At 30.0% G+C, this 21220-nt stretch overlaps 1 protein-coding gene across 3 annotated transcripts in view; it reads left to right on the top strand.

The window, feature by feature from the left end:
- LOC139516309 (uncharacterized) overlaps positions 1 to 20836 on the top strand; it is a 45687-nt gene extending 24851 nt beyond the window's left edge. Inside the window, exons 8-17 of one of the 3 annotated variants that reach the window (XM_071306346.1) lie at positions 121 to 162; positions 2116 to 2409; positions 8161 to 8490; positions 10314 to 10637; positions 11865 to 11927; positions 12858 to 12889; positions 13917 to 14156; positions 17152 to 17643; positions 18460 to 18529; positions 19398 to 20836. In XM_071306346.1, the coding sequence (XP_071162447.1) occupies positions 121 to 162; positions 2116 to 2409; positions 8161 to 8490; positions 10314 to 10637; positions 11865 to 11927; positions 12858 to 12889; positions 13917 to 14156; positions 17152 to 17643; positions 18460 to 18504 (1862 nt within the window). In that variant the 3' untranslated portion in view covers positions 18505 to 18529; positions 19398 to 20836. The remainder of the gene's footprint in view (positions 1 to 120; positions 163 to 2115; positions 2410 to 8160; positions 8491 to 10313; positions 10638 to 11864; positions 11928 to 12857; positions 12890 to 13916; positions 14157 to 17151; positions 17644 to 18459; positions 18530 to 19397) is intronic. The other 2 variants (XM_071306345.1, XM_071306347.1) reach the window with 2 other exon arrangements.
- The last annotated feature ends 384 nt before the right edge of the window (positions 20837 to 21220 follow it).

Below are 21220 nucleotides of genomic sequence, written 5' to 3'. Positions count from 1 at the left end.
ATCTGGTTCCACTGATAAATGAATCTTAATTATTTGCAGAAAATGGCAGGGATACAAATGATACTAAAAGAAGAAAACATGTACTTTCATCACTGTCTTATTATTGATATTACTTTGTAGGTAAATTTGAAGTTAAAGATGAAGAATCCAGTCTCGTACCAGGTATAAATATTTTCGAAATCAAATTTCAATGTTTAGAAAAATAGGAATAAAAGTTTTCAAAAGAAGAATTCATGGGTAGGAAATAATGGCATGTCAATGTGTCAGTACCAGTCATTCAAAATATTACTGGACGATGTCTTTTATAGTGCTATTTCTTTATTTAGGTATCTAATGTTTTAAATGGAAAAGAAAGAATATGAATTCTGGAAAATTGATTAGAAATGTATGATGAAAACTAACCCAACTAAATGGGGTTAGCCATGCATGCATGGCTAAGGGGGGTTAGTTAGTTCATACTGAGATGATAGTGAAAGTAAAATTAACATTAACCATGCACGCATGGCTAACCCTATTAAATTGGGTTAGTTTTCATCATACATTTCTAATCAATTTTCAAAATTTCAAAATTATTCCAGATTCAAATAATTCCTTGTTTGTACATTAATTCATGACACAATATTACATCATGCAAATAAAAAATATGCTTTTTTTTAATAGACAAAAACTTTAAATTCTTAATAAGAAATAAATGATCGCAAATGGAACTTAAAAATTTGCTCCAAAAAGCTTTCATTCATATCTGATGTGAAAAATTTATTTATGAAACCCTGGATACTGCCTCTTAAAAAAGGGAAATGGTTGAAAAACTAAAAAGATTGTGGTAAGGGCATACTGCATACCAAACTTTGCTTGATTTATACCTATACGACTGTCTTTATGAATCACATCTGTTATATATAAAAAAATAATAATGCACAAATATAGATTAAAAGAATACTGAAAAAGACAATTTCAAAGCTAAAATCATACAAATTTATAATGTTGTTTTTTTTTTTTAATTCTGTGTGTTTTTCATAATATTTTCAGGCCATCCATCTTCTTGCATTTAAGAAAACTGCAAAAGCTGTCCAAAATTATCCTCATATTTAATATTGTCAATAATGTTAAAAGTTCAGATTTACAATGACCAGTACCCAGATAGCTATTGAAATTTAAATAAGAAGAGTAAAGGAGAGTGAAATCAAGTTTAATCTAAAACAATTATATAATAATGTCTAAAATCTGGACTTGCCTTTTGTAACAAAAATTCCTAGGCATATGCTTGATATGTGTCAAATTCACTCATCATAGATACCAGCATTAAAATTATGTTTCCAGACACACATTTCGTCTACTAAAGAGTCATTAGGTGATGCCCCAATGAAAAAGTTGAAGCTCTAAATGAAGTTCTAAGTTGAAGAGCATTGTGGAACAAAAAATCCATAATGCACTTGCAAATGTTTTGCAAAATATGGCTATGGTAATGTCTTCACAGGGTAGAAATCCTAAGTATTTTGAAAAAAAGTTTTGTGGAAAGTTCATTTATAATTTGACCATATAAATAACAATTCATGTCAACAATAAAGTGCTAACTACTGGGTTAGTGATACCCTTTGGGAGTAAACCTCCACCAGGACCCAGTTGTTCATCTCTCGTTTAAATATACAAATTGGTTTGAGAAAGGAAGAATATGATGTATTAAACGTTTAGTGACCTTTTCAATCTAGTAGTAAACCAGGAATCTAACTTTAAGACAAATCTATTCCTTGGTTAAAATTTTAACCGAGGTCCGAAGCAGGGTTAAATCTTAATCATTTAACCAAGGATTTAACTAAGGGTTAAATCTAACCAGAGGATGACCAACACAAAATAACCTAGCGTTAAATTTACTCATCATCGATACCAGGGTGAACATTTTGTTTGCCAGATGCGAGGGGAACATTAACCTTCCAGATCTTTACTGTTTTAACAAACATCAGTATCCCATAATGATTTTCTACTGTCAGCAGCTGTATATAAATCAGATATCATGATATTTTTTTGGACACCTTTAATTCCTCAAATTAAGAAATACTGTATCCTAAGTTAGCAACTGAGACATGATTTTATTCAGTTATTAATTTTTATTTTTAGAAATTAGAGTACTGACAGCAAAGTTCATAGAAGTCTACGGATCTGAAATTGTACTGAAAGTACAGTTATTTTCTGGTTTTAAGAGTGCTTTATGGTTGTATAAAGATCATGATGATGATAAACAAGAGATTCCTTCCAATAATTCTAAATACTCTGAATTTGTTACTGGTATATTACAACCATCGTTAAAGATCCATCATTTATGCAAAAAAGATGTTGGTAGTTATTTTTGTAAAGTAACTATGGATGATGAAACTACAGTTGAGAGTGAAAAGATAGAAGTTGAAGTAATAGGTAAGTATTCTTTTTAAATTTCACAGTCTTATAAAGCCAGTTAACATTGTAAAAATTTGGCTTACAGCTGAATGCATTGAGTGTGTAGGTAAAGGTAGAATCTTTGATTAACTTGCTTGCTAGCTGAACCATGAATTCATTATTATGATAGGTAAACTACCCTACCCTCCATTAAGAGTAAACTAGTCCAAGAGATAACCAATCAATCTGTCTGTAGGACTAGACTACTCCAAAAGGAGAGTAGTACACCTAACCTTATAATGACTTCACACTTCAGCTAACATGAAAGCTAACGAAAGATTCTACCTTTACCTACACACTCAATGCGTTCTGCTGTAAGTTACTTTGATAGGAATGACTTGTGATAGATCATTTGTATTTAATATAAAGTTGCATTATTACCAGTACATATTATCAGTTGGACAACTATTTTGAGGCCCTGCCCCCTAGGTCATGGTCCAGTGACTTTGAATTAATTAGCAATTTTCAATGTTAAGTTTTCTGCTGAAGCCAGTTTGATAAGAACTACTTGTGATTGATCGATGATATTTAAAAAAGTTTCATTTCTATCAGTACACATCTCATTATTTTGTTTGACAACTATTGTGAGGCCCTGTCACATAAGACATGGTCCAGTGTCTTTGAATAAATAATCAACTTTCAATGTTAAGTTTTCTGCTTATGTTAGATTGACAGAAACTACTTACATGACTTACAATAGATAATGATATTTTCTATAAAGATACATAACTGTTTTTACAGCTTAGTTTGTCAACCATTAAAAAATAATGTAAATTTTCCTCAGCCCATATATATAGTACTTCAATACATAATATTTTAAAGTATGAACTGGTTTTACAGTGACTTGACTGTAAGTGTTGCTATCCACCAATTGCAATTCATTCAAAATTTTGACCAAATTGCAATTTGTTTTATTAAACCAAATTGTTCAACTGGTCAGAAATTTGAACCAACTGCTGTAGAAAACCACAGTCAAGACTGAAAGTGCAAGGTGATAAAATAAAACATACTTACAATTCTATAAGACTTTAACTCCACTTTATTGATGGTATTTTTAAATCAGTCTATCAATCTGTATAGTTATATTATAGCCATTACCATACTAAAGGTGAACTGTTTTATTTTTAATTGCTATAAAAATGTCCAAACTAAGCTTTTATATAGTTTTTCTTTCGAAAAGTATTCTATATTCATAAGAATCACACATTATGTGAATAAAAACATTTCATATTCAGTAAAATATTTGTGAAATTGCAATATGTTTGTAGGAAGGGGAGATAATCTTTTTTGGTTTCAAAAAATCTTTATTCAAAAGAATAGTATTTTAGGTTATCTCCACAAGCAAACTTATCAATAGAATATTGTTATTTCACACATATTTTACTGAATATATGATGCATTATTTTAAATGATATATGATTCTTATAAATATAAAATCCTTTTTATTTTTAATTGCTATAAAAATGTCCAAACTAAGCTTTTTTATAGTTTTTCTTTTGAAAAGGATTTTATATTTACAAGGAAACTTATCAATAGCATATTGTTATTTCACACATATTTTACTGAATATATGATGTATTATTTCAAATGATATATGATTCTTATAAATATAAAATCCTTTTGGATGTAACAATTAAAATGAACATCGTCGAACCAGAAAGAGGCCTGGGTTATTGGAAAATGAACAATAGTATAATTAAAACCGACCTTTTCAAAAATACTTTTGAAACATTCTGGAAATCTTGGAAACTTAACATAAATAATTTTAAAGATAAAAAGGAGTTCTGGGATTTAACAAAAACTAAAATAAAGGACATAACAATAACTGTTTCAAAGAAACTTAGGTTAAATGAAAATGAAATTAAAAATTGGGAAGATAAATTAGAAAATCTGTTAGAAAATGATGGAACACAACAAAATCTGAATGAGGTTGAAAAACTAAAAAATGATATATATAAATATTACGAACAAAAAGCAGAAGCAGCACGCATAAGATCAAAAATAAATTGGTATGAAAAAGGTGAAAAATCCACAAATTATTTTTTCAGATTAGAACAAAAACGAGGAAAAGAAAAACTATGGTCAAAAATAAAAGCCGAAAATGGCACATACAAAAATAATATTAATGAAATCTTAGGTGAACAATTAAAATATTATGAGAAACTTTTTACCTCGGGTGGTTGTAATAGAGAGGCTGGGGAAAAATTACTATATAATGTAAATAAAACTCTATCTGAAGCAGAAAAACGGTTATGTGATAGTGAAATTACAAAAGATGAAATTTTCAAAGCAATTAAATTAATGAAAAGGGATAAATCACCAGGGGAAGATGGCATAACTGCAGAATTTTATCAGGAATATTGGTTTTTGAAACAGGATGAGCTTACGCAAATATTAAAAGAAACCTTTTTTGATAAAACACTTTCCGAATCGCAGAGACTTGGAATGATAAGCCTATTATATAAAAGTGGGGAGAGGGAGGATATTAAAAACTGGCGACCTATAACATTATTAAATGTAGACTATAAAATTTGCTCAAAAATTCTGGCTGAACGTTTGAAAATAGTTCTACCATCTATTATAGAAACAGATCAAAAAGGGTTTGTTAAGGGCAGAAATATTTTTGATTCTAGTAGAATGCTGCAAGATATTTTCGATTTTATAGATATGGAAGATGAAGAAGGATCAATCCTTTTTCTTGATCAAACAAAAGCTTTTGACTATGCAGAATGGGAATGGTTAGATGCACGTTTAGAAAAATTTCAATTTGGGGAAAATTTTCGGGAATGGGTTAAAATGTTACTAAAAAATGCTAAAACTTGTTTAATGACTAACGGTTTTCAATCAAGATACGTCCCAATTTCTAGATCAATCAGTCAGGGCTGTCCAATATCGCCGATGCTATACATTTTACAAGCAGAGCCGATGGCAGCCACAATTAGGGCTAATCCGAAAATTCAAGGAATAAATTTACCCCACCCTGACATAGAAAATGAAAAGAAAGAGGTTAAGATTAACATGTTTGCAGACGATACACAATTTTCTAATAGAACAGAGGAATCAATCGAGGAAACATTCAAGGTTTTAGAAATATACGAGAAAGCATCGGGTGCTAAGATAAATTATGAAAAGACTGTAGGGGTATATTTGGGTCGTTGGAAAAATAAAACACCAAAATATAAAAAAATTAGGTGGTCAAGCGAACCAATTAAAGCATTGGGAGTCATGCATGGATACAGTGTTGATATAGAAGCTATATGGTTAGAAAAAATAAAGAAGATTAAGGCGTGTCTTGAGGTTTGGAAATCTCTTGACCTAACATTGAAGGGCAGGGTCTTAATATTAAAATCATTGATTATATCTAAAATAGGGTTCGAAATCGAAATGCGAGGTATACCTGAAAATATAAAAAAGAAATAAACAATGTCATGTGGAATTTTATATGGGAGGGAAAAGTAAATTTAATTAAAAGGGACGTGTGTTGCTTACCGGTAGAGGAAGGGGGGATTGGTATGATCAATATAGACTCGTTCATTAAATCCAAACAAATCAAAAGTATGCAAAAGATTTTAAGATCAAAAACCGATAACTGGAATACAATAGCCAAATGGTGGCTACAGAAGTTTGATATCAAATATAATTGTGATAATTTTTTAGCAAAGTGTTCGGACTTACGAGGATTACAAATGGAAAATTTTCCAAAATACTATCTTGAGTTAATTAAAACGTGGTCAAAATTTTTAAGTATACAAAGTCCAATAAATAAAAACGATATCCTAAACCAACAACTTTTTGGAAACATAAAAATTCAATACAACAAAAAACCTATTTTTTTCGCTAACTTCGGAAAAAGTGGAATTCATACAATAAAAGATATTTGGGATGAAGAAACGAAAAACATCAAAAGCGACAACTTTATATACAATACTCTTAAAGATAAGAGAAACTGGATCTCGGAATGGACAAGGCTGAAATTAGCTATTCCAAAATTGTTCAAGGACAGACTAAAAAACGTCCACGTTGATCCAGAACCCCCCAAAAATGGTTATTACATTAAAAATACATTTGAATTTTACGATAAACAGAATAAAGTAGTAATCCCAAGTGAGATATCTTTGAAATTAATCCAATATTCGTTAAATTTAGATATAGTTCCAAACTGTCAAATAAAATGGAATATTCAGTATAATTCGGAATTACCGTGGAAAAAGATCTGGATAAATTTAAATAAAAGTATGTCCTCTAGGAAAGCAAATCAAATTAGCTGGAAAATTGTTCATAACATTATCTATACGGAGCAAAAACTATTTAGAATCGGCAAATCAAATAATGGCAAATGCCATTTTTGTAAAACTGAAAACGAAACTCTCACACACCTTTTTCACAGCTGTAACATTATAATGGTTGTTTGGGAACACATTTTTGATGCGTTTAAAACATATAATGTACTTAATAACACTGTATATATTCCATTGAGCGAAGAACTTATCATACTAGGAATGTACGATTACAACAAAAAGTACAATGTCATAACAAATACGATTATGAATACAGTTAAATGGATTATTTGGAAATGTAGGAATATAATCAAATATCAGTCTAAAAGTTTTACTTCCAGTCAATTGATAGCATATGCAAAACGGGAACTGAGCAGTTTAATTGAATCTATGGACAAATCATTATCATCTAAAAAAGAAAATTTTGCAGCTGAAATAAAACTTATAATAAATCTTATACATTAGTAAGTGACGTAATAATTTGTACTTACTTTCCTTTTCTTTTTAGAACATAATAATACATCCAACTATAGAAATATACAATACACGCATTTACAAGGTCGAGCATGTGACCTATAAAATCACTGACCGACACATAACAATGTAATCCAGGTGTTAAAAGTACAAAAAATAAAATGTCAATTATATAAGTAAAGGTAAATTATTGTGTAGATTATAGTGTGTTTTGGGGGACTTTTGATGTATTTTATTTACTGGTAGAATATTGTGAATAATTTATACGCAAACTCAATCTGTGTAATTAATATGAATGTATAACTTATGTATGGAAAAAATATAAAATAGATTTTTTTTTTATAAGAGTCCACCGTTTATCCCTGGACGTTGGATCATTGTAAACACAGGGCCCTTTGTGTATTCTTCCCTGGGTTACACAAGGAAAATTGTATTCAGGTGATTTTCAATAAATGTATTTCAAGTCTTAAAAAAAAAAAAAAAAAAAAAAAAAAAAAAAAACTGCATGTGATGTTGAGTTTATTCAGTAAATCCTAAGGTAAAATTGAATTGTCTATTTTAGGTTAAAATATTACAACAACCTATATAACTGTGTTCAAGACAATACTGTGTCAAAAATCAAATTAACCTGTGAGATAAATCAAATAAAATGCTTAATTTTACTTCAATTTTAATTCAACTTGTACAATTGCTGTCGCTGAGGTCATATGTTGTACATGTCATAGCCCATTGTTGTTTGAGTTAAAGTTTAACTTATTACAGTGCTTAGGTAATTAACTATATTATTTGAAAAGGTATTATGCCTTAAGCAAAAATCACAAAATAGAATAGAAAGTTGTTGAAATCTTTTTTTAGAAAATCAAGTAATGCTCTACTTGGCTGTATAAGGATCTAATGGATATATTTTTTTCAACTACCAGGGTCTTTTATCCAACAAGAAGATAATGTTGACTTACTCAATAGTTTATTTATTTTTCAGAACCAGTCCTTTCTTTGACAAAACCAAAAGAAAAAGCTGACTATGGACATGAAGTTACTTTGGAATGTGGAATATTAAATCCTCCAAAACTTTATGTCATTTTTTGGGAAAAAGAAGTTGATGGAAATATAAAAGAACTAAAAATAAGTGATGAAACAAAAGAAAAATATAGTGGTTGTACAGAAGGTTACCCACATTTGACAATAAAAGATGCTGACCATGGTGATAATGCTCTCTATTGTTTTTGTATAAAGTATACGTATCCATCTTCCACAGAGGAATGTGAAATATTCCGCAGCAACACAAAAATTCAGCTTCTAGTTGTAAATGGTATGTATTCTTTTAAGGTAAAAATAAAACAAGTTGCATAATACTGAATTGGCAGCATAACAGCATTCATAATTTAGCCATATTCATATTTTACTGCTATTTGTAAGATGTATTTAATGAAAGTTATTTTTGCCCAATCTTATGCAAATGTTAACTTATTTTTAGCGAACTTTGTAAAGAAATTTAAAAATAAAAATTGCTCAAGCAGGTAGCACTCAGGATGATCTAAGGTTGCCTGAACGAACTCTTGTTGTCCCGAACTAGGCTGACTCGAAATTTCGGAAGAGTTGAAGTTTTCACATGGTCCCGAACTTTGTTCCATATAAATGTATGTTAAACCAAAATGAGGAGGAATCTAAATTTTTTATAGTCTTTTGTATCCGAGAATAAACACGTTTGTCAACTTTAAACAACCTGAATAACGACGGAAACTATGGATTCGAAATTACTCTCTCTGACAAAAGCCATAGGAAGCAATTGTAACTAAAACAATTGAATAATTAAAAACAATTTTATTATAATAATGAAAAACTATGACATACAAATACATCAATCTGTTACAAGAATATCTATCCCCTTCCCATATTCACCCAGATTTATTTTAGCTTTACCATGCTAAGCAAGAGTTTTGTCCCTTGTTCTGTCAAACTTCCAGTTTTCATCATTCGTCTCAACTCGGCCGATTCCGTACCCTCATCTGACATAGATAGATAGAAGGAGAGTAGCGGATTCTACCGAGGATTGCGGAATGGGTTTTCGTTTGAGTCGAACTATGTGTATCTCGAAATATTTCTCCTGTCCGACTGACTTCCAGATAACGAGAGTCGACTGTACCTAATTTTCATAAGTTTTGATGTAAAACATTGAGAGCAGAATATAGAACATAGGGGATTAATATACAGAATGTACAGTCATAAACTGTCATTTTTATTAGTTAGCTTACTTGGTCTGGTTATGGCCCTTCCAAAATTTCATAATTATAAACTTAAGTTTTTTTAAATTTTTTCAGCATTTGGTGTAGACATTTAGTTTATGTTTGATTAAAAAAAATGTAAAAAGATGATTTACAGATCACATGTAATATTCATTATGACCCCTCTAAGACTGATGGTTCCAAAACTTGGTTTACCAGCATTTTTCTCTTCTTTTTTAATCATCATTTATGTAAAAGTTCAATTGTTACCAAATATAGAAATTAGAAGATGTGGTATAATTGCCAATGAGACATCTCTCCACCAGAGTTCAAAAGACATAGAAGTTAACAACTATAGGTCACTGTTTAGCCTTCAACAATGAGTAAGGTTTATTTCAGTGATACATTTCAGATTCCCTTCGACATGTTCAAGAAATGGAGTCTTCAACCCCAACTGCCTTAAATGATAGTCTCCATGGGCACTTAAAATAAAAAGAAAATGACAAAATCTAATTAGAATTGCTTAAAAATCATGTCTAAGAAGAAACTTGATATATATATGACCCTCTTAAAGATAAGTGTTTATTGAGTTCCTATCCATCATGTCCTCTGTTTATGAAAAATATACAACTTAAAAAAAAAGTCAACAACAAAATTCTCAAAAATCATTTGTAGCACCAAATAAAACATTTATGATATGACATTAGGTAACCACTTTGTCTTACATGTCTTAAGAGGTTCCTGCCTTGGTATATGCAGAGAATGGCATTCTCTAAACATTCTTCAAAATGTTTTGCTTTGATTCTAATATCTGGTCCTTTTGAACCTCCCGTTTTTCTCACTTAGTTAAATTTTGACAATTGTGCAGTTCAGAGTAGATTGATATTTCATTTCAAAACTATCATTACAGAGCCATCTATTGTTTGGAATACACATAAAGAATCTGTAGAAATTGGTAAAGACATTTCTTTTGGATGTACTATCAATCATAAACCAAAGAAATTTGAAGTTATTTGGGAAAAGATCCAAAAAGACACTGTAGAACCAGAAATCATAATTTTTTATGAAAAAAACAAGGAGAAGTATGAGACCTATAATGAGGCTAATCCACATTTAACTATTAAAAATGCAGAAAAATCTGATGATGCATATTACCGCTGTTGTATAAAATATTCATCTTCTGTCGGTGAACAGCTTGTTTCTAGTGAAAAATTTCATCTGAATGTTAATAAAGGTAGGTAAATTTAGTGTATGTATTGAATGAAATATGGAATGAATGTCAGTGAAACAGCAAAAGATACCCAAAAGGACATAAGTTGAAAATAAACAAACAGTGCCATGTGGTTAGAAATGAAAAAGACCAACAGTCAAATAATAGTACACAAAACACAACATAGAAAACTAAAACTATCCAACACAAACCCCACCAAGTTACTCAATGTATAAGAATAAGCTTGATGGAGCAGAAAAGGATATACACCAAAATAACAGATTTTTTCCATACTTTGCCAAAATGCTGTTTATATATATACATTTTAAAAAACATTATAAAAATTAAAGATCACCAGCCTTACTTTTAAGGTAAACATGGTAAAGGTAGTTTAGAATTAACACATTTTGTAAGGTTAATACAGTGAAAAAGAATTATTATGAATTTAAATTTAGATCGTTAGAAAAACGACCAAATTTAGAACAAAAGGTAATGATAAAATATATTAAATTGGTTCAACATGTTCATTTTTCATTTTTTCTTGCTATCTGACATACACATTATTTAAATTTATTGTACATTTCTCATTGATATTAAATTATATGAGTTACCAATAAAATATGTGTACACATCTCTTTTTTAAACTAAATCCCATTTTTTTTATCAAAATCATCAGAAAGGTACAGTTGATGAATAATAGTCTTCCTTTATCCTAATTCATTGACATCTTTTTCTCATGGACTGACTCGAACAATGACATCTTGTTGAAAATGTGAATATATTAAAAAGATAATGTGGTATGATTGCCAATGAGACAACTGTCCACAAGAGACCAAAATGACACAGACATTAACAACTATAGGTCATAATACGGCCTTCAGTAATGAGCAAAGCCCATACCACATAGTCAACTATAAAAGGCTCCGATATGACAATATAAAACAATTCAAACGAGAAAACTAACGGCCTTACTGATATATAAAAAAGGACGAAAAACCAATATGTAACACATAAACAAACGACAACCATTGAATTTCAGGCTCCTGACTTGGGACAAGCACATACTTAAATAATGTGGTGGGGTTTAATAGTCTGTATGCCAATTCTTATAGTTGATCCTCTTATTAGAGATCTCTTTTATGAAGCACTCATATGTCATTCCATTACCAAAAATGAATCAGAGTATTATAACAAAAACTTTTATTAAACTAAACTATTTTGTTTAATATGCCTCATTATTTACATTTTTAGCAAATGAAACTACGAAAAGTGGGGACACTCATATAGGGCAGATGGTGCAGAAAAATGTGTATTGTAAGTAAAAATGACTTCCAAATATGTTTGTTTGAAGTCCTATTACTTCTTGGAAAATGCAGATTTAAAAAAACCCATCTTTTTGGCTGAGTTGCATGTAGAACTGGAATGTGGTTTTGATTGACATTGGCTCTTGTGGAGGAAACCAGTGACAGTGTGCAAAAAAACCTTACATTTTATGCATGTAAATCTGTTAGTAGCTAAACAGTGCAGGGTTTTTACTGTGGGTTTTTTTTTTTTTTACAAAATGTGATTATATTTGATAAAAAAGATACTTTTACATGCATTAAAACCTGCTTTGATACCAAGTTTGTGCTAATTCTTAATTTAGATCTTGTGTTGTTTGTCTCTGTTTAAATGTCTACTATTTTTAGATGAGAAAGTTTTTTTTTTTAATATCTATTTTATTTTTTACCTTTTTTGCCAAAACCTTACATGTACAAAAGGGCAGTAAGACCTGCTTTTTATACTTACCAAAAAATATGATCACATTAATACTTGCAGTTCAAGAGTTTCATATCTCAACTTAAGCCCTTCTTAAAACATTAGTAAAAGTATGTATGCCATAAGATATCCATGTATAGGGCGGTATTTTAATCAAAGCAAACAGAAAAGAAAAAAGAAAAAAACCATTTATCTTTATCCTTATTTAAAATTTATTATAGAAAAAAGAAGCCCTATTGAATGTTCCCCTTTTATCTGGGAAAAGCAGAAACAAAACATAAATTTTGATGATTGTGACATGGATGGAGAGTTTTCTTATCGGCACTCATACCGCATCTTCTCATTTATATTGATTGTCATAAAGATAGACATTCAATAAATTTGATTAATCTTCCGCATTGTTTTTTCGTATATTTCCTTAAATAAATGGATTTTAGGGAGATGATGGGGATAATATTGATCATGTTTTTTTTTCTTTTTTTGCAGTTAAGGAAGCTAAACATGTGACCCTGGTAAATGTAAGTAATAAAACAATGAAAAATATAACAAAAAGAGCTTAATGTAAAGCATTTCAACCAATCAAGGAAGCTTGACATTGCAATTGCATATGTAAAACCTTATAAAGGGACAGCAGGCTATCAAGTTTTCTATGAATATTTTTACATTATGACAATTTTCATTTGATTTTCAGCCAACCAGGCCATAAGGGATTTTTTCTCATCACTGTGTTCATCATCCCTCATTCTGATTCCTTTACCTTAACAATCTCACCACACTCAAACTACTGGGCTAAACTGCTTGTTTAAGAAAGTGTCTGTTGGTCCAGTCAGCCAACAAAGATGGCTAACATGACTTAAAATAGAATTTAGGGAGTAAAATGAAAGTTTTGTCATCATTATGAAAACCAATACAAAATGTGAAAATCTGACAGGGCAATCATGTTCAGAATATTGAACTCTACATATTGTTTATTCATGTAAAATTTTCAGACTCCAAAATTTGCCTTTTCTGCATTCTAACTTTAGTTTGCCTGCCTCAATCAAATATTATTGAACTTTTTCACAATTTTTATTACATGTACCACCAAACAGGGACCAAGTTCTTTGTTTATTGTCAATTTCACTGCTCTTGATTTATGAGTCTTTTTAAACTGGAAAATTGCAGAATTTGCTTTAAATTTAATAAAAAAGGGTCATGTTCCCTGAATTTCCCATGGACACATTCTTTTAGATTTCTCACATAACACACATATAAATTTGATCTTTCCGCTTACTCTTTGTTAATATCCCTCCGTAGAAAAACCTACTCTAACTACATGGTCAATTATGTAATTTGCAAATAGACAATTGGGTTCAATTATTAGATTTGACATACAATATTTTCTGGTGTAATTATTGATGGAAGGACAAAATTTAGCATTTCTTAGATGAACATCATGACTGTGTATCTATAGTGTTAGTTGGTTCAACCTTCCCCTCAGTTTGTTCTCTTGGTAGAAAAATGGAAGGTGTTCATGTAGTATTCATCTCTTTTCTTGAATTTAAGGATAAAAACACAGAAATTAAAAAAGACTCTAGCAGTGGTGAAAGTACATCAGATGAAAATGATTCAGAATCAAACAAAGATCAAAATGGTGACGACAGAACGGAAAACTCTGCTTCTGGAAATGAGGCATCTTCATCAAATGCTTCAGGTAGTGAAGATCAACATGCTAGACAGACACCAAGAGATATTATTGATGTGGGTAAAGAAAAGAAAATAAAACTACAAAATCTAAATCCAGAGGTATGTTTCATATTTGATTATAAATCTGCTTGGTGTAGGTTAATAAACTATTACAAAAAAGAATGTTTCAACAGAAGTCTGAACGTGATTAAGTCTTTCAAATGTTTGACCAAAATAATTCATCAAAGCGTTTTGATTACCTTGGTAAATTGTTGAAATGAATAACAAATTCCCATAAATCTTAATTGTAGTTAAATAAAAAAAACATGGGTACAAAAAAAAATCAAATTAGTAACAATAATATATTGTATCAAAGGAAGCGCCTAGGTCCTGAAAGCGAGCTCATAGTATTTTACAAGCCAATATGCAATTATGTGGTCCTGTTTATTGATATCAGTTGCTGTACTTCATAAAAGATTTCATTTGTAAAAAAGACATCTAAAGATAAAAATTATTACAATGAAATAGAAGACTCCTAAAACAAGGTACACCTTTGTAAGATAGATTAGTGTCTCAAAAGTTTGTCGATATTAATTCACACTATTAAGCAGTTTTAAAATAATGTCCTGAAATTAGAACCAAACAGTTGAAGTGTCTTTACAGTCCCAGTTTAAGCTCAAAGTTGTTTTCCCAGAATGCTCAAATGCTCCATTTGTGTGAATATGCAGGATTTTGTTTTACTTGACTAACATGATTTTTCTTGGTATTTTGACTTATACCGATTTAAAGTATTTTAGATAATGCTTGCTCAACATAGCCATTTATTTTAAATTTGGATGAGGTTGAAATATTGACAATGCCTATTTCTCACTGTAAAAATGTTTATTTTCTATTTTTTTAGCTATTTAAACAGTTTTCTGTCTTGTTTTCTAGTTCTGATTTTAACTCTGGAAGTGTTTTGATTCTAAACGTATCTTTATATAAAACATAGTCAGTTTAAATCAAAGATGTACTCACTTCAATCTTCTGTTAATAAAATCCAAAACATCTGAAATAAGATTTATGAGTTGATATTTTAGGACAATTTTATGTGATGTGCTCACCTTCTCCTTTTTAAGTACTGTTACATTTGTAAATTATAACTCAACAGTGTTTAAAGTTAAGGTTAAATACCTGTGTAATTTCATTTGATCTTAGTATCATTTCTATATCTGGTGAAAAACTCCAAGAGCATTTTAAATTAAGCTTTTTGAGATTGAGAATTTAGGACATTTTCACATACACTTTTGGTTTATGCTGAACTGTAAGGGGGAGAAATCTCTACATTAGAGCACTGTTGAAACATTTTTGACTATATATTATTGCTTCTTATTACATGTATTATCATGAATTTATGAATTAATATTAAAAATTACTAGATTTTTTTTAAAGGGGGAGTGGTGGCATCCACTCCCTGAACTCCTTATTACAATTTGTTGAAACTTTCACACCATCTTTACCCTATAATGCTTTTGTGCACTTCCTTTTCTTCTTCTTTGTTTTTCTTCTTACCAAAGAATGGACTTGGCCATTCCTTAATTATTATTTTATTTTATACCTGCAACTCCTCCTTATCCCCTATAACAATTTATTGAAATTAAAATTGTCCCTCTTAATTATATAATGCGATTGTTCCCCTCTTATTTTTGTCCCTGGTAGGACATGTTGAAGGAACACAAAAATATTGGGCATCTGTCACTTTGTCCTTAAAGATGCTCCCCTTTATACATTTTTCTGGATAATTTAAAAACTTTTATCAAAGTATCATACCAGCAATCTCTTACAGGCTGGAAATTTTTTTTCAAAAGAGTCATGGCCCTTTGTTATATTGATTATATGGAAAAATGCAATGAAAGTGTTTCTCATGTGTACAATTTTTGCAAGATATATATAAAAATATATTAAATTTGCATCATTGGCTCGTGTCAACAATGATTTGAACGAGTTTTTAAATCAGTGCCGATCATATATTTTAAAACAGTTATGCATTATTTATATGGAAAAGCACTCTAAAGCCTATATTAATCTAAGATTTGTAAAATATTTATTGACCTTGGATAGTTTGGGGGGTGTTAAAACTTTGTTCTTTTATTTATTTCAATCCAATTTATTTTGGGGTTTTACTTTACCAATTCATGGACTTTACAAGTTGCACGGTATAATGATGAGAGCTCTGCTCATAATTTAGTTTTAATTGGGTGCATGATTATGCATTATTAATATACAGTAAGTTTCAGAAACTATTGTGTATAGTTACCATTGAAACTGTTGGACTTTTTTAATACAAATTAACTATCAAAATTTAAAATGTTTTTTTTAAATTTTTTGCAACATGTTTCTTGTTGCATAATACATTGTAATTAAATTTTGCAAAAAATTATGGAATTTACTGTATATTAAATTATTCTTTTAGATATTTATACACCATAATATGTTATATCATTATGTTATTATTAATAATCTTATGCAATTAACAAACATATACCTGATTTTATTATTATTTTAGCTCACCTAGCACAATGGGTCAGTATGAGTTTTCGCCATCACTGGCATTTGTCATCTGTCATTGTCCAAAGTCTGTGTTGGTCCATAATCTGGTGTTGTCTGTCATTCTCCCTTAGAAATTGTCTCCTTTGTAACTTCTGGGCAAATTACAACCATTACTGGCCATTTAGCTGGTTTATATTTGATATTTTTGTCATTGCATTGTTTCAATTTTTTGGGAGCAAAATTGACAGGTGAGCGTTACAGGCTCCTTGGAGCCTCTAGTTGTTTATTTTAACATTGCATGTGTATTAGCTATAATTTCTAGAAATTATATGGTGTGTATTTGTAGCAATGTTTTTATTTTGTTTTCTGCTCTTTGGTCGGGTTGTTGTCTCTTTGACACATTTCCAATTTCCATTCTCAATTTTATCGTTTGTCATTACGAAAAATCTTTTTGATAGTTTTTTCCTTATAAACTTTATCCCTTTCGACCAATTCCTTATTTCAATATCTGACACAAATTATTTGATAAAACTTTAAAAAAAATTTTGTTAAGCTATAAGATAAGGAAAACTTTTTCCTTTTGTAGGAAGATTCTTGTTTCAGTGAAATGGAGCGAATAGCTGGTTTACATGGATATGTTGTTAAGAATGTTCGTGCAGATGGAAATTGTTTATTCCACGCAATATCCCATTACATTGGAGATCAGATTAGTGAACACCCTCTGATAGGAGAACAAAAAGCAAAAGAACTCAGATTACAAACTGTACAGTATTTAGAGAAAAATGACACAACGCCAAATGGAGAGAAATATGCATCTTTTTTAGAGGATCAAACAAATGATAAAAATGGTGACAAATGGTCACAATATTTAAACTCTATGAAACAGCAAGGAACATATGGGGATGAACTTATATTGAGGGCCATTAGTCACCATTTTAGTGTGCACATTTCAGTTTTATCTACTGAATCCCCAGAACGTTTTTCCAAATATAATCCACTTCAACTAAATGAACAAACAAAAATTATTCACCTTGGTTTCATGCATACAAATCGTCACTACGTCAGACTTGAAAATAAGGTAATTTTGTAATTTTGATTTCTTATTATAATTGAGAATAGAGTAGTGTTTTCATAATTTTTTAAAAACTAAAACTTTTTTTTTTAAAGGAAATGGTTTCAAAAATACCCATTCACAAGTCTAAATACCGGTAGGTAGATCACATTTGGAAATATTGGAACATCATAGCATTATAATATCAGTTGGGTGCTCAAGGTATACTGTCCTTAATAGGATAAAAAATAGAACATGGCTAAACATTTAAAAGTCTTGTTTTCCTAAACATGGTCTTATAAAATGAAGTCCGTATTAACAAAATGCTATCCCATTATAAGGAATCAGTTTGATTGATTTTGTTGTACAAAGCTGTAAACAGCATGATAATTTTCTTCAGGGTTTACATTTTTAGGAAAAGTATAAATTGACAGTATTGGCTATTGTAAGCAAATCTAGAAATCCTCTACCTGGATTTCTCTGCATATTCTCCGAGCTTTGTCATAGGATCTGAGGCCAATTATTTCTCAGGATTTCAGGGCTTTTCACTAGCAAAGCTGGTCACATCTACCAAAACACCTCTGTATTTCGGTCTTCTTTTAACTCTTTGTCCAATGCTTGAAACGATTTTCTTACCATTAAATTCTATTTTGATAACAAAACAAATACATATGTATTATTTTTGTATGCCAATTAATACCGCAATCAGTAAGTTACTCTGTGTAAGGTATTTGTATTTTATACTTATTACTGCGAATCAGATAACTCCTAAAACAACAACCAATACAGTCTTGCCAATGTCATTTTGATATAAGGTTGATAAGAAATTAGATTTTTTTTCAGGGGACATTGCATCAACAACCCTCAAAGAATGAATCATCAGTTTGACAGTAATCTACTTAATAGAAAAAATGTAAGTGCAAATATCTATTTAAATGTGTCATATATTGATGTTAAGTTACATTTATGACAATGTCCACATTATAATCTTCCAAGAATATGAGGTTAGACACAGAAGTGGTTAAATGGTCATCTAAGAAGTTCATCAATGAATATCATTATCTTGTCAACTTAAAGGTTGTAAGTTAAAACTTGATGTGTTAAATTTTACTGATACTGTGGATTCATTTATTTTTCGTCTGTACCAATTTTTTCGTGGGATGTCAGAAGGAAATTTGTATTTTTGTGGATATTTATTTAATTTTGTGATTTTGCTGAAGTCTGCATACCAGCCTATTAGAAACGTATACTTTATTGACAATTTAAATTCATGGTTTACATTTACCCACGAAATCCTTGAAATTGGTATGCCAAGATTAATAATGTCATCTCAGTATCTGAACTGGCAAGGGGTAATTGCTTTGGAACTAGGTATTAGGGGTATTTTTTGGATCATCCAGCTTCTTTGGTCAGTAAAAACTTGCTACCTTATGTCGGATAAGAGCTCTACAGAGCTTATGTTGTATTGTTATATGTATAATCGACTTTAAATAAATCTTTTATGCTTTATGCTATACTTTAATGAAGTCAAGGTTGCTGAAAGTTTTATTAAATGTCAACAAATAACAAACAAACAAAACAATATTGCATACAGTGTAGGACTGGTCAGAGCAGTCCTAAATCCTGTCACAAGTTACCTTTGACCAGTCCAAAATGACTGGATTAAGTTAACTTGATGTACAGGTTAGGACTGCACCCATCTGTAGTTAATCTCAATCATTTTATTGTTTCAGTAAATCATATGTATTTGACAGTATGCTTTTGTTTCACCTATTTTTCAGAATTCAGGGTACAATGTCAGACTGATACAATGCTAGTTTGTTTTGGGGATTAGGTACTGCCAAAGATAACAGATCTCAAGTGTGTTTGTTTAGATGCATCATTAGATTTCTTCCTGTTAGTAGAATTGATAATAGAAATGCACTCTATATGAGATTTTGATGAAAGGATTGTAAAATGTAACACATATCTATATTTTACTTCTGATTTTTAGTGTTCTTGGTGAGGACTTGGCATTTTACTAAAATAAGAACAAAATTCATAATTGCACTTTATGCAAGACCTTGTGTAATGGAATGTGAAAATGTAATGGTAATGTTTCATTTGATAGCAGTGTTTATCTGAAGGATATTGCATATAACTTTTAATGAGAATGGACAAAAAATTACCCAATATGAAAGATCTTAATTGAAATTGATTGAATGGGAAAAGGCAATGTAAATTTTTTGTCAAATTTTTTGTGTTCATGCAAGTTCAACGTTTTTTTAAATATGGGTATATATTCACATGATGTTATTTTGTATTTGATCCATTAACTTTAGCACTCAGGTAAAACAAATTTCTAATTTAGAAATATTTTGGTTTTGTGTTATTGTAACGGAATACCTCAATGCATCTGTGCTTTTGGTATATACTTTTGTTTTTACGTCTACTGGTTGCACATCTGAAGAACACCAAATGAAAAAAATGAATGCATGTGAATGAAGTTACTTGTAAATATTATGTGAAATATTGTTTAAGAGATAGTTAGTAAAATATTTAGATGTTGCCTTATAAATACACATATCATGCTTTAGTATATCATTTGTACAGTGTATTTGTATATTATATTTAGACTAGTATTTTGTAAAATGTACATAATCGCTATTATCTTAATTTTTCTTTGATTTTTTTCATGATTATTTTCCATCTCACTCTTCACAAAGTGATATGATATGAGTTGATAAAAAATAGTTGGGATGACAAGGAAAAATAATCTATTAACAGAATGTGGCCCTTGCCATGATTTCTCTGAATTATGAGTTTGAATATTCCTTTGTATCTTCCAAGTGTCTTTATCAGTGAATGGTCTTTCCAATTCAAGGATATTTCTCAGCCACATTTCATCTGAGGGCTATAGCCCTTGGATAAGATTGGTGCCATGAAACTCCATCTCTTTATTTTTATCCAATTGCCTTATTAGAATTGTTTTGTGAATTTTGTAGATTATATTATTAATATTGGTGCATTCTTATTGCTCAGCAGTTCTTTTTAACACCAAAATCTTATGATAAAATATATGATTAATATTTTTTTTAATATTTTTTTATGAAGAATGAATATGATATTTTTTTTTAATTTTTGTGTTAAAAGGCAACATATTTTGATCTCTTGATTGCTCAAAGTGCTTAAATATTATAATAATATTAAATTTATCTATGTTATGTACAGTAGAGAAAAATATTTATACAGATTCATGTGCCAATATAGTAGTCTATGCAAATATAATTGCTGTTTGTAAGTGTGTAAACACACAATTATAAGTACACAGTTTTGATGTAGAAAAAAATAGGTGAAAATATATTGTCCCACCTTAAATGGAAAAAATGCAATCATTTTGGACTATTGGTTCATCATGACTAGAGTTTACTATTACTTAGTCCCTAACGTGATATAGTTATTTTAACAGTATTGCATATAGTATATTTTTGCATTTCCTTATAGTAAATGTAACAGTACTGTGAAATGTCCCACCAAGTCAGTAGTATTTACTTTTTTTTTTACTTCAGTATGAAATTTACAATTTATAGATTTTTAGGGTTTTTTCATTTAAAAAAAAGAAGTT

Source organism: Mytilus edulis, chromosome 3, assembly GCF_963676685.1.
Source record: "Mytilus edulis chromosome 3, xbMytEdul2.2, whole genome shotgun sequence".
Classification (NCBI taxonomy): domain Eukaryota; kingdom Metazoa; phylum Mollusca; class Bivalvia; order Mytilida; family Mytilidae; genus Mytilus; species Mytilus edulis.
Note: the sequence above shows the minus strand (reverse complement) of the source record. Positions and strands in the feature narration are given on the sequence as shown.